The sequence below is a fragment of the Serpula lacrymans genome, assembly GCF_000218685.1.
Source record: "Serpula lacrymans var. lacrymans S7.9 unplaced genomic scaffold SERLAscaffold_5, whole genome shotgun sequence".
In the NCBI taxonomy this organism is placed as follows: domain Eukaryota; kingdom Fungi; phylum Basidiomycota; class Agaricomycetes; order Boletales; family Serpulaceae; genus Serpula; species Serpula lacrymans.
The window spans coordinates 418,284-435,009 of record NW_006763294.1 but is presented as its reverse complement, the minus strand read 5'-3'; the positions used below and the strand labels follow the sequence as shown (position 1 = coordinate 435,009).

At 46.7% G+C, this 16,726-nt stretch overlaps 5 protein-coding genes across 5 annotated transcripts; 2 read left to right on the top strand and 3 right to left on the bottom strand.

Annotated features, from left to right (window-relative positions):
• Window positions 1–29: 29 nt before the first annotated feature.
• SERLADRAFT_347879 (uncharacterized protein) lies at window positions 30–1,607 on the bottom strand (the record flags this gene model as incomplete). The annotated part of the gene is made up of 8 exons (XM_007316305.1): window positions 30–129; window positions 185–303; window positions 368–487; window positions 544–679; window positions 728–850; window positions 902–1,062; window positions 1,118–1,302; window positions 1,490–1,607. 8 exons carry the CDS (start codon window positions 1,605–1,607, stop codon window positions 30–32), a joined length of 1,062 nt encoding a protein of 353 aa, XP_007316367.1.
• Window positions 1,608–4,637: 3,030 nt separating this feature from the next.
• On the bottom strand, window positions 4,638–5,274 carry SERLADRAFT_462976 (uncharacterized protein; the record flags this gene model as incomplete). Its single annotated transcript, XM_007316304.1, has 1 exon — window positions 4,638–5,274. A coding segment is annotated over one exon (159 nt), but the record flags the coding sequence as incomplete, so codon positions are not given.
• Window positions 5,275–5,796: 522 nt separating this feature from the next.
• Window positions 5,797–7,097, bottom strand: SERLADRAFT_462975 (uncharacterized protein; the record flags this gene model as incomplete). Its single annotated transcript, XM_007316303.1, has 4 exons — window positions 5,797–5,962; window positions 6,021–6,624; window positions 6,694–6,821; window positions 6,875–7,097. 3 exons carry the CDS (start codon window positions 7,036–7,038, stop codon window positions 6,452–6,454), a joined length of 465 nt encoding a protein of 154 aa, XP_007316365.1.
• An 821-nt stretch (window positions 7,098–7,918) lies between these two features.
• On the top strand, window positions 7,919–10,436 carry SERLADRAFT_436024 (uncharacterized protein; the record flags this gene model as incomplete). The annotated part of the gene is made up of 5 exons (XM_007316302.1): window positions 7,919–8,657; window positions 8,708–8,830; window positions 8,879–9,841; window positions 9,894–9,986; window positions 10,048–10,436. The coding sequence occupies 5 exons, from the start codon at window positions 7,919–7,921 to the stop codon at window positions 10,434–10,436; spliced, it is 2,307 nt and encodes a 768-aa protein (XP_007316364.1).
• Window positions 10,437–14,196: 3,760 nt separating this feature from the next.
• On the top strand, window positions 14,197–14,812 carry SERLADRAFT_462972 (uncharacterized protein; the record flags this gene model as incomplete). The annotated part of the gene is made up of 2 exons (XM_007316301.1): window positions 14,197–14,725; window positions 14,781–14,812. The coding sequence occupies one exon, from the start codon at window positions 14,311–14,313 to the stop codon at window positions 14,698–14,700; it is 390 nt and encodes a 129-aa protein (XP_007316363.1).
• Between the last annotated feature and the right edge of the window lie 1,914 nt (window positions 14,813–16,726).

The following is a 16,726-nucleotide window of genomic DNA, read 5'->3' as shown; positions in this document are numbered from 1 at the left end:
AAAGATGAAGAAAAAAAACGAGGAGACGATCACAAGATGCCCGAGTCCTTTAGAGCATTTTGTAATATAGTCTCCTTGACTGCTGCAAATACTAGACGAACATTTGTCGTATCTGTTGCCTGCGTCAAACTTTACGGCACTTCATCAGCTGACCGAAAAGGTAACAGAAGGAGTCGTTACGCACTGAGGATATACACTTAGTCGTGCCCGGTTGGCTTGCATAAATCTCCACAGGATATATTTCGCCGCTTTATTGATGTCTGAGCCTCCTGTATACTCTGGGAAATATCGCTCTAGAGGAACCTAGCGGGGCAAATAAATTGCATAAGCTAATAGATCAGATTCATAAAATGAGATGAAAACGTACCTTTGGTAACTTGTTTTTAAACACATCGATCTTGTTAAGAAACAAGATTATTGACGTTCGCAGGAACCAGCGTGAGTTGATTACAGATTCGAAGAGGACTAGCGATTCGGCCATTCGGTTCTAAGTGGCAACGATGTGAGCTCAAATATCTTATAGTCGGAACAAAGAATACTCACCTGATTTTTCTCTTCGAGAAGTACCTGGTCATACTCGCTCAACGCAGTGCAGAATATGATGCTCGTTACACTTTCAAAACAATGTATCCACTTTTTCCGTTCTGAACGTTGACCACCTACGTCAAACATGTGTATTCTGGACGAGTATTAGTAAAAAGACAATAATCAAGCGATGCCATCTTACGAAAGCGTGCCCATATTGAATCGAGTTTCGGTGATACCGGTTGTCTTTGCTCTCGCACGCAGAACGTCAGTCTCGGTAGGTGTGTAATCATATGAGCCTATCCGTATAACCTCCGTAAAGAAGCTAGAGAAAAGACGGTTAGCGTGGATAAACGGTGGGATCGATGTAACATACTAGCTAGCACTGTCCATGAGATAGAATTCACTACAGCGGTCCATGACCTTCGGTATAACAGGATCCTGCCATAGTTCATGTATGGCTTTAGCGATTTCTTCTGAGAATATAAAGGAAGGCGACGACTCGACCCGATAGTCGAGTATACGATCAGCGTTTGGCTGTAGATATACAATATGAGAATTTGACATGCATATATGCGCAGGTGGCACTCACTCGATTTGTAGGGATGACACAGTCGAGTGTGAATTTGCTCATAGCAAAGATGATTGCTTGAGCACTGTCGAGAAGATTGCGATAGATGATAGGTTTGTAAGTAAGTAGCTCCTCTTTTGAAAAACCACTTTGGTGGATGATCTTCATCTGCTTTACGATGGTTGATTTCCCAGACTCGCCTGAGCCTATAAACGAAACCAAGGTTAGCTGAAGACCAGTGGAACGACAAGATATGAAGCAACAGAAAGGCAGATGGCGGGAAGAACAGGATGCAATGCTATGCAACTGTTGGTATCGATTGAAGAGGTAGATGGGAAGGGGGAAGAGAAAGAAAGATAGTGAAAGGGAGAGTATGAAAGAAGGCAAACATACCAAGTAGCAATATTTTACACTCTTTCCTGAACCGTTTCGAATCCTCATCAATCTGTTTGTCTATTGCATCTGAGCGGGCTTTCTCCACTCGATCCTGAGAGGAAACACAGTTGCCCATGGTGTGGGACGATAAAGCGGGGACGAGCGATAACAGACGGGGAAGAAGGAGGAAAGAGGAGAAAAGCCTTGGAGGCTTATAGGACGACGGCTATGAGTGGCGACCCGCAGCGAGGATCGTTAGGAACGGAGAGAACAAGGGCGGGAAGTAGGGAAAAGCGGCTGTGAGGGTTGGCTCACTTGCACGGTCAGCGGCGGGCCTTTGTTCTTTGCTTACGTACGTACACATCCTCGTGACCGTCACACAGTCACACAGATCTCAAAATACACCGGTCCATTAAAACCGACTCGCACAGGAACCACTGCATCTCATGCCACTCTCGACTACCAGCACACGTTCAAATCATCGACATCACTTCAGATTCCCTGTCCTCCGCTGCTGCATAACACTGGCAGCCTGGTCGTGTGGTGCTCTCTGCGAGTCTGTCCTTGGATAATTGTCGGGCTGGTGGTCTCCTACCTCACAACCTTGTTCCATATCCGACCATCACACTACGGCACTTGTCGTCGGCATCCGCAATAGCAATATATTTCAAACTCCGTCTCCCAGTTAATCAATCTATATTAGACTCTGCCAGATCCCAGATTGCCTCCGGTTGCGCGAGTCGACTCTGCCATCGCGAAGCTAGCTAGTAACTAGTACAGGTACGCAGTGTAGTTGCTACTAGTAGTATTCGCAGTTCGTGTCCTGGTCACTAAGTGCTAGCCTACACGTTTGCCATATAAATTACAAAGAACTCGTAGTACCCCACCCGGCGATAAATAAATCCATTTAAACTCGGCAATCTCGCTGGATCGCTAGTGCGCTCACGCTAAAGCTTGATTCTCTCTGTGTCACAGCCCCAACGGCATCATTCATTCTCTCGCGTACTCACCTCACTCAGTCCTGCCACATATGTGGTATGTATACTGCCTTTGTGCTCTCCAGCTCAGTCGTCGCCATTCTCTTACTCAGTTCCTCACGCAATTCACATTGACACCCGCCGTTCGAACCGACGTCAAAGCATCATATTAATATATGCCAACCACACAGGCCTCGCACCGCGCACGTCGCACCGTAGCTGTCACCAATGCCGCCACACATCATGCGTGCAATGGATCTAAATCATTCTCGTCAGTCACGCTCGCACAGCAGCGCAGAAAACATGACCGGCGAACATGACAACATTGCACCCATACTCGGTTCACACATGTGCACACACTCTGCATGATGCCGCAATCATTCGTACATTTGCACCAAAAGGATTGGCACGTAAACACAAGTCTGATTCGATATATCTAAAAGGGTCAGTCTGCATCTCTCCTCTTTCAGTCTTCCGTCTCTCCGCCGGTCTATCCGACTACCGCGGTTCTTCAAATGACATGATCGAAAAAGCAATAGTACTGCTACAGCCAAGCTAAACCCGATTTTTCCGAGACTGCAATGACCTTACACGACTGTTTTATTCCCCGGTATGTACTTATAAAACGCCAGCGCTACCCAACGTACACCACTCTATCTAACATATTCCGCACAAAATCCATCCTGTCCCCAAACAATTACACACCCACCATAAGATAGTCCATATTCCTTCCAACTTCATCGTCATGAATTACGTCACAGAACCAGAACACCGACTGCAGCAATCAGCAATCCCTCCACGAACCGCACAGCGGTAGCCATAGCACCATTTGTCGCCGTCGACGTCGGCGTTTGCGTCTCAAGCACCACAGTTGTGCTCACTCCAGTCGAAGTAGTCAATGAGGAAGGGGCAGTCAACGTCGTCGCAGGTGTCACACTAGTTGACGATGAAGTTGTCAACGGTATTGTACTTGAGGACGAAGGCGCCGAAGTAACCGGACTGGACGCCGTGCTAACTGGTGACGTTTCGGACACGATTGATGTCACTATCGTCGTTACTCCTGAGGTGCTTGGTATAACTGTCGATACGACGGTGGTCGTTTCACCACCACTGCTGGTAGCTGAGCTACCTGAGACGCTGCTTGCACTGCTTGAGCTGCTTGTCGTTGCTGTAGGCGTGCCTTCGTCTTTATTTAGTATCACGTGAATTATAACTATTTGAATATCCTCACCTGACGAATCTGGTGCGCTGCTGCTGGAGACCGCAGTGCTCGCACTCGTACTGAACCCAACAGAGGTACTCACTAGCAGTGCGGTAAGTTCAGAACAAACGTCAGGCGCAGATCAGATGTATGAAACCAAATAATCAGCATCTGATTGTAGCAAATCATGGCCAAACTTACATCCACAAAGACTCGAGTAGTACTCGCTTGCTGCAACCTGGTCAGCCGAAGAACAAGTATTAAAGCAGGTGTTTGCAGATGACAGGAAAGCGTTTGACGTGCAAACGCATGAAGAGTCAGTGCTATAGTTACCCAAATAGTACGAATGCAAGTGATTAGTTGGATCTTTCGGGTAGTTCTGGCTCAGTTCGTTCGAAACACTTACCTGGATGAGCATCCTGAGGCGGTCGCAGCGGCCGAAGCACAGTTGCTAGCGCATTGTGGGAGTTGGTTTGTTGTTTGTGTGTACAATCCTGAGACTGCGAGTACGCATGAAAGAGTGCACAAAAGCTTGAACATTTTGCGTCGTCGTCAGGTAAGAGTGATCGTATAGAGATGGAAGATGCGTCTGTGAGAGCCTAGAGTCTAATTCACCAACGAGCTAAGTGCAGCGCAACAATAGCTTTAACACACAGGAAGAACAAAAGGGGGAAAATGCCTAAAGAGCTCAAAGCCGCGCAAAGTGGAGGTGGAGCGGAATCTGCGTGTTTTTTTTTTTATCAACTCCACGCTTCTTATGGCTACAAAAGGCGTGGTTGGGTCTAGAAAAATGTAAAGACGGCCAGACTGTGCCGGATCAAGCTCTTGATTCCTGGAGGTTTTAGATCTGGGTAACACTTGGGTAACATGGTAGCACGAGACAGCTGATCAAGATAATTGATTCCATGCATCGCTCTTTTCGGGGTAACTGCCAGGTAAGCCCGCGGTGAGAGAGATATATTTAGTAACACTCTCATGATTTTCTTGCGACCGTTTTGAGCTTTAGTGGTGGCGCTGGCCCGTGGTGGAGGTAGGCCGAACTGAGGAAGCTGGCTGTCAGTGGGGGTTTCTTGTAGAAGCTACGCCTAGGAGAAGGCGACGAAACGCCTGGTTTGATAGGTGTTGTCAAGGAGTAAGAGAGAGCCATGTGTGCTGGTGGTCTTGGGCCCCCTAGCGAAGGTGCGGATGGCCCGTGAAACGTCCCATATGCATCCGCAAACTCTACTCACGAAGGTTCCGATTGAGAATCGTCGATGCGGCGTGGGCTTTTGGGTCACATACGTACGTGGGCGTTGATATTATTGTTCAGGCTATTGTAGGAAGAAAATGCCCAGGGGTCGAAGTCAGCAGGCGCTCAAAGGGAGTTCAGGCTTAGGCTCAAGCTTCGAATTCTAGTCAGACGAAGAGCTGAGGGGGTTCGACATCATGATGGGCGTGAGGCGCTGGGGGGTCAGGAGGGGATGTACGAGAGACATGCGTATGTGGTGCACAGCGTCAAGTATAGAACTTGTGCATGGCGAAGGGCTTTGTCATGTCGAGCCATCTACGGAGACATTGTGGGAGGTCTAGGGCAGGGGGTGCACGTGTAAGCAGGTTCGAATTGTCAAAGCAGCTGAACCCCATTTGTCTCTTCCACGTTCATTTAATTTCAAGAATCGTGTACCATAAAGGGTTGTTCAGGTGGTAGCATTATAGTAGTACGTACGTACAGGACTCGTTACCAAGTTCAGATCCTCATATTCACTATATTTTAATTCATATCGAGTGCCAGCCCTGGTTGTGTATGTTTCCTCTCGTTACTTTGTTCTATGTTTCTGCGCGGAACATTGAAGCCGTTCGTAAGACTACTAGTCACTTCAAGTTATGATACTTGTCGGCGATATCTTCTGAGCCAGAAATCAGGGAAACGTGCAAGAATCCTAGAATGGTTACCGTTGAACAGACATACAATGTGTCCAAATAGGAAGACAACATAACTCTTGGACATAGAGTGCGCGTGTTGTCTGGAGACGGTACGCGTTAGTGGCGTAAAAATGTAAATTACTACTAGTATAATGTTAAAGAAGAAGAAAGCCTTGGTGTAGTTCGTAACGTTTGGTATTGCAACAATCCAGTCACAACCTACCGGGACGGTACTCCAACCACCCAGACACAATCATCATCGGGGTGACGAGAGAACTCGGGTCTTTAAGGGTTTTTGGGGAAAAACTATCTATCGACGTGAGTGTTCGATCGACCCCCATATATGATAGGATGATAGCGGATTCCAAATTCTGCTCGTCCTTCTCTACTATGCATGAGGGTCATTTGAACCTTCGGTACGGTTCAAAATTCAGTTTCGATCTTTGGTTGCATGGATGTAGTACGTTACCAGACATGTAAAGATCAGAAAACCTGACAGAAATCCCATCAACTGAGTGTTGATTCGGCAGGTGGAGCTTGCAATTGTCCACGAGGCGAACAAACCTTGGAGCAACCTGACAGTTATATCGACCGGGAAAGACCAAAGAATCCCAGTATTATTATGTTAACACAAATCCTGGAATGATGACAGGTAGGATATGGTGATGGTACAGGACACCAGCTGATAATACACAAGAAGCTTACAAAGTTCATAATGCTACAGGCTTGCGCGAGAAGAGAAGAGAAAGAGACGAATCACCAAACAAGGCCGTGACGTAATTTTTTTTTTTGAGTTTCGTGCCAGAGTCATTCCAAGAAAAGTAAAAGGCCAGTTCTAGTAGTGTGAGAGCGACGAAGGACCCTCGTGTTTGATGTCTTGCTCCAGGCTCCACCAGTCCTCTAGAGAATAAAAGCTGCGCCGACCAACGCACCGGCACAGGTGACCAAAATCCCAACGACGCCCTCGATGGCAAGAGGAGCCATGCCTATCGCAGCATTGGAAGCCTTGGTTGAGGGAGAGCTTGCGAGTTTAGCGGTACCGGAAGCAGAAGCAGAGCTAGACGAGCTAGAAACTACAAAAAAGGGAGCCCACATAAGCCAATGAGACATTTCGAATGACATTACAATGTCGTGTCACTTGCCTTTGGCGCATTCAGTCTGCTGGAGCTGAGTTGCAGCTTGTACTTCCGCTGAGGAACAATTCGCTTTCAAACAGGATAGAGCTGCAGATTGGAACGCAGTTGAAGTGCAGATGCAAGAGACGTTCGTGCTGCAGCATTCACGTTTAGAGCATTCTGTGAGTGACATCGTATACTTTCTTACAAGCTAGAACAACCCCCTGTAGAAGCGGCAGATTTTACGCAAGAAACCACGCAAGGGGTAAGACCAGTTGGGAGAGAGCCTGGAGCGGTGGAACTGGTGCTCTGCGCGTTTACTGCGAGCGCAGCAACGGAAGCGATGAGAAGAGACTTGATGCTGAATAACATACCAAATTTACGCGTGTAAAAGTCGTGAATGGGGAAGCGAGATTACTTGGACAGAACTCAAGGAAATCTGGGGCAAGTATGGTGGGCGTCTACTTATATGAGCCAGAGCGTGGGAACGTCTCTCAGAAGTCACGGGATCTGGGCGGGAGTCCAGAACATTGTCGAGAACAGGAACAGGGACAAACACTTGGACCTCGTCGCTGTCACAAACGTGCTCGAGCTGTCGTTCCTCGCTGTCGGAGACGATGAGCAACGAGGTACATCTTGTGCGAGGGTCGTATTCTCGGGCGTTTGCCGTGGTCTTTTACCGTGATTGGCTTGAACTGATCGCACCCTTTCATGTCCGTTATTGCAGCTGCTTAAAATGTGCAGTTTGTTTCTCTAACTGACACCAATTTTCCATGAAGCCTAAATGCGCTAAAGGCAAGCCAATGTTATTCATGGGCGTGTGTTGGACAACGTTACCGTGGCCCCTTCTTTCCAGGTACTCGTTCAAACGGCAGTCTTGTCTTCTGATATGCACTCCTAAACGTGTTGCAATCTGCTTACTTCTGGCACATAGTTCTAGAACTGACGAGCTCCTTTGATCGATAGACTGCATTGGATGGATACCTTCAGTCCGAAATGAAATCATCCCATGTTCTAGCCTATGGGCCTCGAGTACCTCTGTCCCATTGCGGTTCAGACCATCAATTTGAACCGCTATCTACCCGAAACTGAATCTTCCACATCGCATCCTTGAAAAAGGGCCTGAACCAGCGGTCTGAGCCCGAACACTCTAAGGCTCTTCTTCGCCACGTTGTCGACATCTTAATCTTCTATCTATTTCTCTCCCATCCCGCTTTAGATTAATCTCACAAACCATCCTGCTGGTTCCAGGATGCCGCTCTCCTCGTTATACCATCGTTCTTCCGATCCTCAACCAATTTCAAGTCGCCATACTCTTGACTCTCCCCACAGTTCTCCTCGACCATCGTCTCAGCCAGTCAGCTCTAGTAAATTTGACTGTCCTAGGCCTCCGCCTCGCAGTATACTTCGTCAGCCTAACCACGAAATCCCACCTGCACCTTACTTCTACGAAAGTTCGCCCTTGAACGGCAATCCACGTGTAACTTCCTCTCAGGCTCCCCCAGGCGCTGAAGCTGCCCATAAACGGAATTCTTTGCCTGCCGACTTTCAGTCCTTAACTACGAATCGTGATCGTCATCTATCACTCCCTGCAGGCCTACTCTCGCCTCGAGTGTCAGAAGCGGACATGGAGAAGGACAGGCTTGCTCGGGCCTGTGGTCAGACTGCAATGCCCCTATTCTACGATCAGAGGAGAGGACCCTATATAGAGGGTCTTGCATCTTCCAGCAGGCCATCCTCTCGTTTCCACGAGCACATTGAGGAGGACCCAGATTCTCATATGTCATCAGGACAACAGCTACCGTATGTTCCCAAACTCAACCCTCATAAGTATTATCGAAAGCTAGACGGTTTACTTCGTCGTGATAAACATCGAGCAATGGACTATCTACTCTACGAGGACGTCTTAACCTTGTACAAAAGAGATGGCGCAATGCGGGAGCAGTGTGAGAACGAAAAACAGCGACCTTCTCAATGTGATAAAGACTTTAGTATGTCTAACCTCTCACGTTCTGTTTAGTATTTCTAACATATTGAGCAGGTGTTATCGGTGCCCCACTGCATCAGGCACTACTGCATTCCTCATCTGCAGTTGTAGTTGGGGAATATCGACACGATGTACCCATCGTTGTCATTGCATGCATAGAGGAACTCTATCGAACAGGTTTGTGACTTGACCCAAGTTGTGAAGAACAGACTAATGTATCAATAGGTATCTATCAAAATGGACTTTTCCGAGCTCTCCCGAATCGTGAACGCCATCTTCAGCTGATGGATATCTATGATCATAGTCCTGATTTCGGGGCCAAGTACAGCTTGCGCGGACAGGCTATGCCCGACGTCTGTGCACTCCTTTCTACCTACCTCTCTAACCTTCCAGGTCCTATCATTGATCCTATCCTTTACGATGGCTTCTGGCACTGGTGTGTCAAACCAAGTGTGAAACGACAGGAGCAAAGAGAGCAGGCGGAATCTGAAGACGACGAAGAAATGAATGCCCGTCGCCGTCGCCGACCTTCACATAGACGGATATACAGCCGAGATGTCCTTTTACGTTCCAACGTTGACGACGAAGTCGAGGTCTACCAGATCAGTATCGCGCAAATACTCTTACGGTTCCTCCCCGCTGGAAATCTTTCCCTACTCCTTTACCTCTTTGGTTTCTTCACACAAATCCCGCTGTGCCCTGATAACGGTATTCATTTTGAGGATATTTCACGGATCTTTGCACACCGCATGATCGGAGGAACATCGAAGGCGAATGCACAGAGGATGATGGTCTGGTTACTGTCTAGGTGGAGTAAAATATCTGAAGATTTGTGCGGAGATGGGAAGTCTGTAGTCGCTTCACCCGCTATTGGGACTGGACATATAGGTTCGAGTCCTCAGCGGCAGGAAAGTGGTCCTTGTCGGGTTTCCAAAGACGGAGATGACCTCCCAGAATCATCAAAATTGCATCGTACTCGATCGCAGTTAGCCGCCGAAGATTCTCATGCATCTATGGAGCCTTCTGCCAACAACCCTTTACATTATATAGCGGGGTCATTCTCGAAATTATCTCCATCGAATTTCAAAAAAAACAATGGGGTCGGCGAAGAAAGGGTCGTGGCACCCACTGCGCATTCAGATGGAGACTTGATGCAGAGAACTCCTTCGGCGAAACGAAGTTATTCCGGTCAGTTGTTTCCCATTCGTTACCTAGGTGAAACGTACTGATATCAATCCAGGGCGCAATAATGCCCAGTTGCGACCAGGTCTTCCGATGGAGAATGATAGAACAGGTTACTACCGTGAGCAATTTCATTCAGATAATTCAGTAGGTGTGTTTAGCATTGGCTCTATATCGACACAAGTTCTCAACTTTGCTTATATCTCTAACAGGGTCTGATTTCTCTCCCGACATTCTTTGTTCCATAAACACAACCTCGATAACAGCTAATGTCCAAGAACTCGACCAACCAGATGACCAGAAGCGGTTAATATATTCACGTATCGCGGAGTTAGAGAAGGAGTTCAAACGTAACAACGATGTCGTCGCGGACGCAATCAAGCAGACGTACAAAGCGCAGGACGAAACTCGATTTTTGACGGAGAGGGTAGGATTAATGGAAAAAGATATGAAAGAGCGGATTGTTATGGTGGCGGAAATACAGGAAGCGCTTGAGAATGATAAGAGCACTCTCAAGTCGCGGATTAGAAATGCTGAAAAAGAGAGAGATAGAGTTTTAAAGATGGTGGATGGTATCAAGGGTTTATTGAAAGTTACATAGTTTCAGGAATTTATCACTGCATGGAGTGTACCATAGCATCAAATAGATCAGGTTTATCGATATATCTTATATAATGTTATTGCGTGAGACAGTTTTCTTCCATATTTCTTCGATCTCGTTCAGATGCAGTCAAAATCTGCGGCGGTTTACTCGAATTATTGTCTGCCGGACATCGGGGCGAGCATGCAAGGCCGCATCTTAGCGGCACTTGGGTGGGTCCTATGCACTGCTGGTGTTTGACGGTAGATGGTCTCCACAGAACATACGCTTCGCGAGTAAACGCGTAAAAACTGTGCATAGTATACACCTAGCGGTAAAGCTCAATGCGAAAGGGGAAAATACATGCCCAGGCGCTAACAGGTCGAAACAAGATAGGGTAAAAGATAGTTGAGGCATAATAAAGACGGACCTATTGAGAATGCGAATGCGAATGCGTCGTGACTTTACTGTAGAAAAATGTCCAAGTTTTAGTTTAGAGTGATTGAGAAAGTCCACGAAAGCCAAGTTTGTGGTTAGAATACTGGAGTAAGCGACGTTCAGAATGAAATTGAGGAATATTCGCTGCTGCTTACATCGTAGATTCCATCAGAGATTCTATAGAACGTCACGGTGCATTGGTCACACTATTTTCCAGTGTGTGTGATACGGTTGAGTTGCAGACTTATAAGTCATCTTGTCAGCCTCAGAGTTTCTTCAGTGTTGATGGTTGGCCGTAGTGAGTTATGGAAGTCGCTGGCAGAGTTAGCGACGCGGCCACATGCGTCGAATGTACGACGACTGTAGTAGGAGCCTAATAGACTTGGCAAGGCCGCGGCTGATTTAAGTTCTAGTTCAAGTTCAACGGGCTTGTCTAATGTTTATCATAACTAACACTTCTATGCACCCATCACCCAACAGCATAACCTACGGCTTACTTATGGGTAAGACTGGTATGCAGCAAGCTGAGAATATCTGCATGCACAATCACAATCAAGGATAAGAAGCTCACGGTATAAGGATATAAGCTACATATCGTATATCAACTTGAAATCGTAGCCCAGAAAATGAGACAAGCGGCGATGACGACTGTGAGTCCGGCTCAAATTGCTTCTCTTTCCAGAAAACCTCTAGCTGAAGCTCATGCACTTGATTTCAGCTACGGTTCGCCTTTACCTCGTCACGCACCGGGTTGCACGCTGGGCGTCGCTAGCCTGCAGATGTGATTTAACAGTAAAGTCAGCCAGGACTCAGAAATATCACGATAACTAGTCTGAGTCACTCTGGGAGAGCAAGTCTCTGTGTACTGTGGATCGGGATTTTCGACTCGTGCCCTTTTGCATACATCAGACGTTCTCTTGACCTCTGGTGTATCAGATCGGAGAGGTGAGATATCAGTACTTCATTCATCTATTCAAAATTCACCTGTCTCTTTCGCACTAACTTGTCGTCATCTTAGCAGTTGAATGTACGAGATCCTCTGACCTGAGTCGAAAGGGTTCAGCAGCTAACAACACATTCGTCAAGTCTCCGATGATACAGTAAGATTGTGGTATAATCCGATGAGCTTCAGCTTTTAAGGACAAATGTTTGAATGTGTTTGCTTTGCTGAAGAAAACAAGTTTTCTGGAAGTTATATCGTCTAAAAGAAAGTGCGTTATCCCTCTACTCACAGAAATAACACAAGCTCAAGGAATTACATAGCGATCTCCACAGATGTCCGATACGATAACTACACACAATCCAAACTATGGAGTTGGGAGGCAGAGTATGAGCTGTTTCTACGCTGCTAATAATGAGGGTTGGTCAAAGCTGTTCAAAGTCAATGCGTACCTGATTATAATATCAGGAAACGACCATTGACGGTGCCAGGAAAGAAGCTTGCTCTCGTTCCTACGTTGTTCAGTGGTCGTTTCATGGAACCCTGATCTTAGACTATGAGCCCAAGTAATCACTAGTGTTCCACAAGAGGCTGCCAGCTTGGGATACCGTGTTTCTGGTCATTTATCATCAGCTATTATGAAGTGTTCCACAAGTCGGGAACAAGAGTTTGTGCGTATTTTTTTGTGGCTTGATCGGTGGACGAGCAGAAGTCCAAGACGCGTCCACAACTATATTTATCGCGCGACACGGTCAAAGCGCGTCCCCATGTCCACCTTCCCTTTCTTCCTCGTCCACTCGTCCACCGGATTCTTTTGTTTGTCCTCGCTTATTCGTTATTTTTCCAAGGTATAAAATCCTCCCATTTCTCTCCTCTTCCCCTTCCTCACAAACCATCTCCCTCTCTCGTTCGAAGCTTCCACAGCTTTCCTCCTCATAGTTTGCCAGGTGCAAGTCTATCCTGTCGTCTTTAATACCCACCCGCTTTCTATTCTTCCACCTCCAAGCTCCTCGTATTCTTCCTGCTATGTCGTACTTACCGAACCACGATGCGAACCAATTCACCGGCCCCTTCTGGGACACTGTCTGGGACAGCGTGACCGAGTTACTTCGCTACAATTACGGTGTTGTTCCACTTGGCTCTGTGAGCTCACATCAGGGCATCCAAGTGCCTCCTCCGTTGACATTTGGCGAGGCGATGGATACTACCGGTGGGGCGTCGCATAGTATGCACTCTGGAGTGTACAGCGGCCAGGTCGGCTACAGTCTCGCAGGCGAGAACTCAGTTAAACCTTCGTCGACAACTGGGTAAGTACTTCTCATTTCACTTCTCTCTCTCTCTTTTGCTGCTATCAACGAGCGACTTGCTGACCCAACTCTTCTTTTCAGGTTATGGACTGACGTCCCACATTTGAAAACACCGTTCGACACTCGTAATGGACGGACAGATTACATGCCGGTTTCACCTGGTTTAAACATGGTGTACGGCAAGCCGATGAAGAAAGATATTTCATGGTACGTTGTTTCTTTCGTCCATAAAATTGCATTACTAACTTTTTTTGTTTTCAGGTATGGGCGCAATTACAATCTCCCAATCTTACCTATGCCTCGCAGCCCCACGCCAGACATTTGTATGAAGGACAGCGATAGTACCAAATCGAAGGAAAATGATAGCCCTTCCAAACGAACTTCTCTGCCACGTCGCGCGTAAGTATCCTTTTCTTTCCTTTTCATATACACATACTAACTTTTTCTCTTTTGACAGGAAACATCCACGGGACCAGCAGACCAAGTTATTTTCTTCCGCTTCATATTCTCCGAGGCAAGTATCTTTCTCCTCTTATTCTGTTTCAAACATAACTAACTGTATTCTTTTCCTTACAGGAAATCGCCATCTAAGATGACTTCTTTACCCCTTTCGAAGACTGCTGCCAGTGCCCCCAAGCTGCGCTCATTCAACCCTCCTGTAGCGGATTTACCAGTGTATCCTGGGAAAGTACCTGAAAGCGCGGTTTACAGTCATGTTGACTACCCTCCGTCGCTCTCCCCTCAATCTTATGTCGAACAGCCGTTGGCGTCAAATGTACTTCCTAGTGTCTCTACAATTTCTAAGCCAACGTCGTACCCCATGAACCAGCGTTCCCCATGTGTCACTGCAGGCCCCCTCATGACGAAGGGGCCTCCTCGGCCTTTCGCCCTTGTTCCCGCTAGGTTCGATCTTCCGCCCTACAAAACTTCATCTTCCTCCTCCCTTCCTGCGACTACTCTTGCTAAACCACAAAACTACCCAACAACCTCTTCTCCCAGTGACGAGTTAGAAGCCAGTGACATGGCCAATGTTGCTATCTATGACACTCACGGTCATCACCTTGCTGGGCCTCGGTCCTCAGACATCGAGTACTCCACTGGCTGGAAACGTCCACGCACAACGCCTGTCATCATACTTGATCAATGCAGCGCTTGTGTATCACGAGAGGAGGATGAAGACGCGCATACACTTGTACCTCCCAACGAGAAGATGTACATCCGTCCATGCGAATGGGAGGACAAGCCCTGCGGCATGTGGGTAGGCGCTACCCAGGCTCGGGTCAAAGCCCATTTCGAGGTTCATCACGGCGTTGTTTCCAGCATTAAACCTAACGCAGATGAGCAGCGCCAGAAGTGTCGGTGGAAGGGTTGCGAATGTGGTAAACCGATGCTTTCCAGAAACCTTGTAAGACACATCATCAACGTCGCTCACTTCGGGATGAAGTACAAATGCAGCAAGTGTCCGACAGAAGTAGTACGCTTGGATGATTTCATGGAGCATAAAATGCGGTGTCCTGACGCTGAGCCTGTTCTTGCCACCAACGCACCTCGTGTTCCCAAGAAACCTGTGTTCGCTAACAAGAGAATGCGCACGATCTGATTATCCGCTGCTACTGTCGATTATGGTCGGTGGGCTGCTTCTCTTTGATTTCATACTCTATCCCTAACTCTCGCCTTTAGAATTTCGTTCATTTATGCTCTGCATCTACGTGTCCTCATTATCAAAATTTCTTTCTTTCTTTCTTTCCTTGTCTTTATCTCCTGCTGCTGCGATTGCAATCCATAGCTCAACACATTGTATCCATTAGTTGCATATTTTGGCATCTTTCCACACTCTTTTGCATATTCATGAACCCACTCGCTTATTGCTTATCTGAAGTCTATTACTCACTCATTACTACGCCTGTCTTTACTGTACTTGTCTAGTGTATCAGTTTTCTCGCTGTCTCGTTTTCCCGTTGAATACCCTCATGGGTCTTCACCGTTCAGCTCATAACCAGTCAGTAACTTCTTGTCCTTTTTCATACTCTAGTCCTGATTCATATTTTTAGAACATTGTTGACTGACGCTGTGCGTCTCTACATCACATACTTTCATATCCCTTATTGGTTTTACTCTCGTTGCATTACTGTATCCATTACTCTCGTTCACATACGGTCTCACTCTCACTCTCCTTTACGTCGCTCATTACTTTCCTCGACTCATTCTATTCTGCTTCACTTTACTTATTTGTTGTATTAATACTTCTTCATCATATCATTCTAATGATTCGTACTATCTTCACGTAATTACCTTGTGTTTCATATGCTGTGGTCGCATCAGCACCTTTTGAAGCAACTACTGGTACATCATTTTCACTATTCTTTACTGCTATTCTGGTACTGGTGTGGAATCAATGGAATCAATGGAATCAATGGAATTTCTGGATGGTCCTGCAATACAGTTGGATGTCATCGTGCGTGAGTAAGTACTGTATATGGGTGAGTTTGAGTGCCCGGATCTGCCAATAAGTCTCCAGCATAATCCATGATGATATGAGTGTTCCTTCAATAATTCTCGCGACCCTTCCGCTATCACGCATGTATCTCTTGAACTTTTCGAACGTGTATGACACTTGCCCAAATGAATCGGCAATGATAGGTGTATTTGACACCGTAATCCCCGAATGCCGGTCTTTCCATGCACATCGCAGTAGTCTCAAATCCAGACTGGTGGAGGCGGAGGTCTCAACGCTAGCTCTGGGTTTGAGACTAATGCTAACGCTGCAGTGGCGTTTTCAAACCAATCCATTTTTTTGTTTTTGATTATCAGTCTGAATCACATCAACAGATTTTGAAGTATTACGCAGCGTCTTTCCATGTTATAATTATGTGATTGTTCAAAAACTTGCTATAGCAAGAGTGATGAATTCCAAAACTATTATAGTGGAGTTTTATATGGCCCAGAGGCCTGATCGATCAAGCTTGTGTCAAGCGTCAAATGTAGCAGGAGGCTCGCCAATATTAACTGTTGCACATAGTGAGTCCTAGCTATACAATCCCCACAGATGAAATTATCCGGTACCGTGGTTTTTAATGCGCCCCAAGTTCGGAGAAAATAGATTCTCCTGAAATTACACGAAAATAATTCCGATGAGACTGTAACACTTTAATGCGTGGCTCAGCGCTCAACCCCGGACCAACGGGGGGTAAGTGACGCAGTTTTTGGACCACCGTGTTCTTATGAACTGATAATTCAAGCCAGTCCGATATCAGCGAGCCGCTGTAATGTGCAGTTGGCGCCTTGGATTGGCGCCAGATGACCCCTAAGTCGCACACTTCGATAAAGTGGAGCGGTGTCAGAGTATCGAATGAGACTGCACTGGGTCAAATATATTCAATTGCGAATGAGACGTCGCACCTGATTCAAGTTGTTATCGGCGTTTCCCGTACCAGGCTATTGCCCTGAGAGGCCTTCAGTCTTTCTTCAAGTCTTTTCATGTCCAACGGTCTTGTTACTCCTCATTACCAGCTACATATTCGTTACCTTATCCCAACCTGCACTTAAATATGAAATGGATCACTTTCAGCTGCAATTTGTACGAACCAGCCCAGTGAACATTCGAAGATCTTCACATAAGGATCACG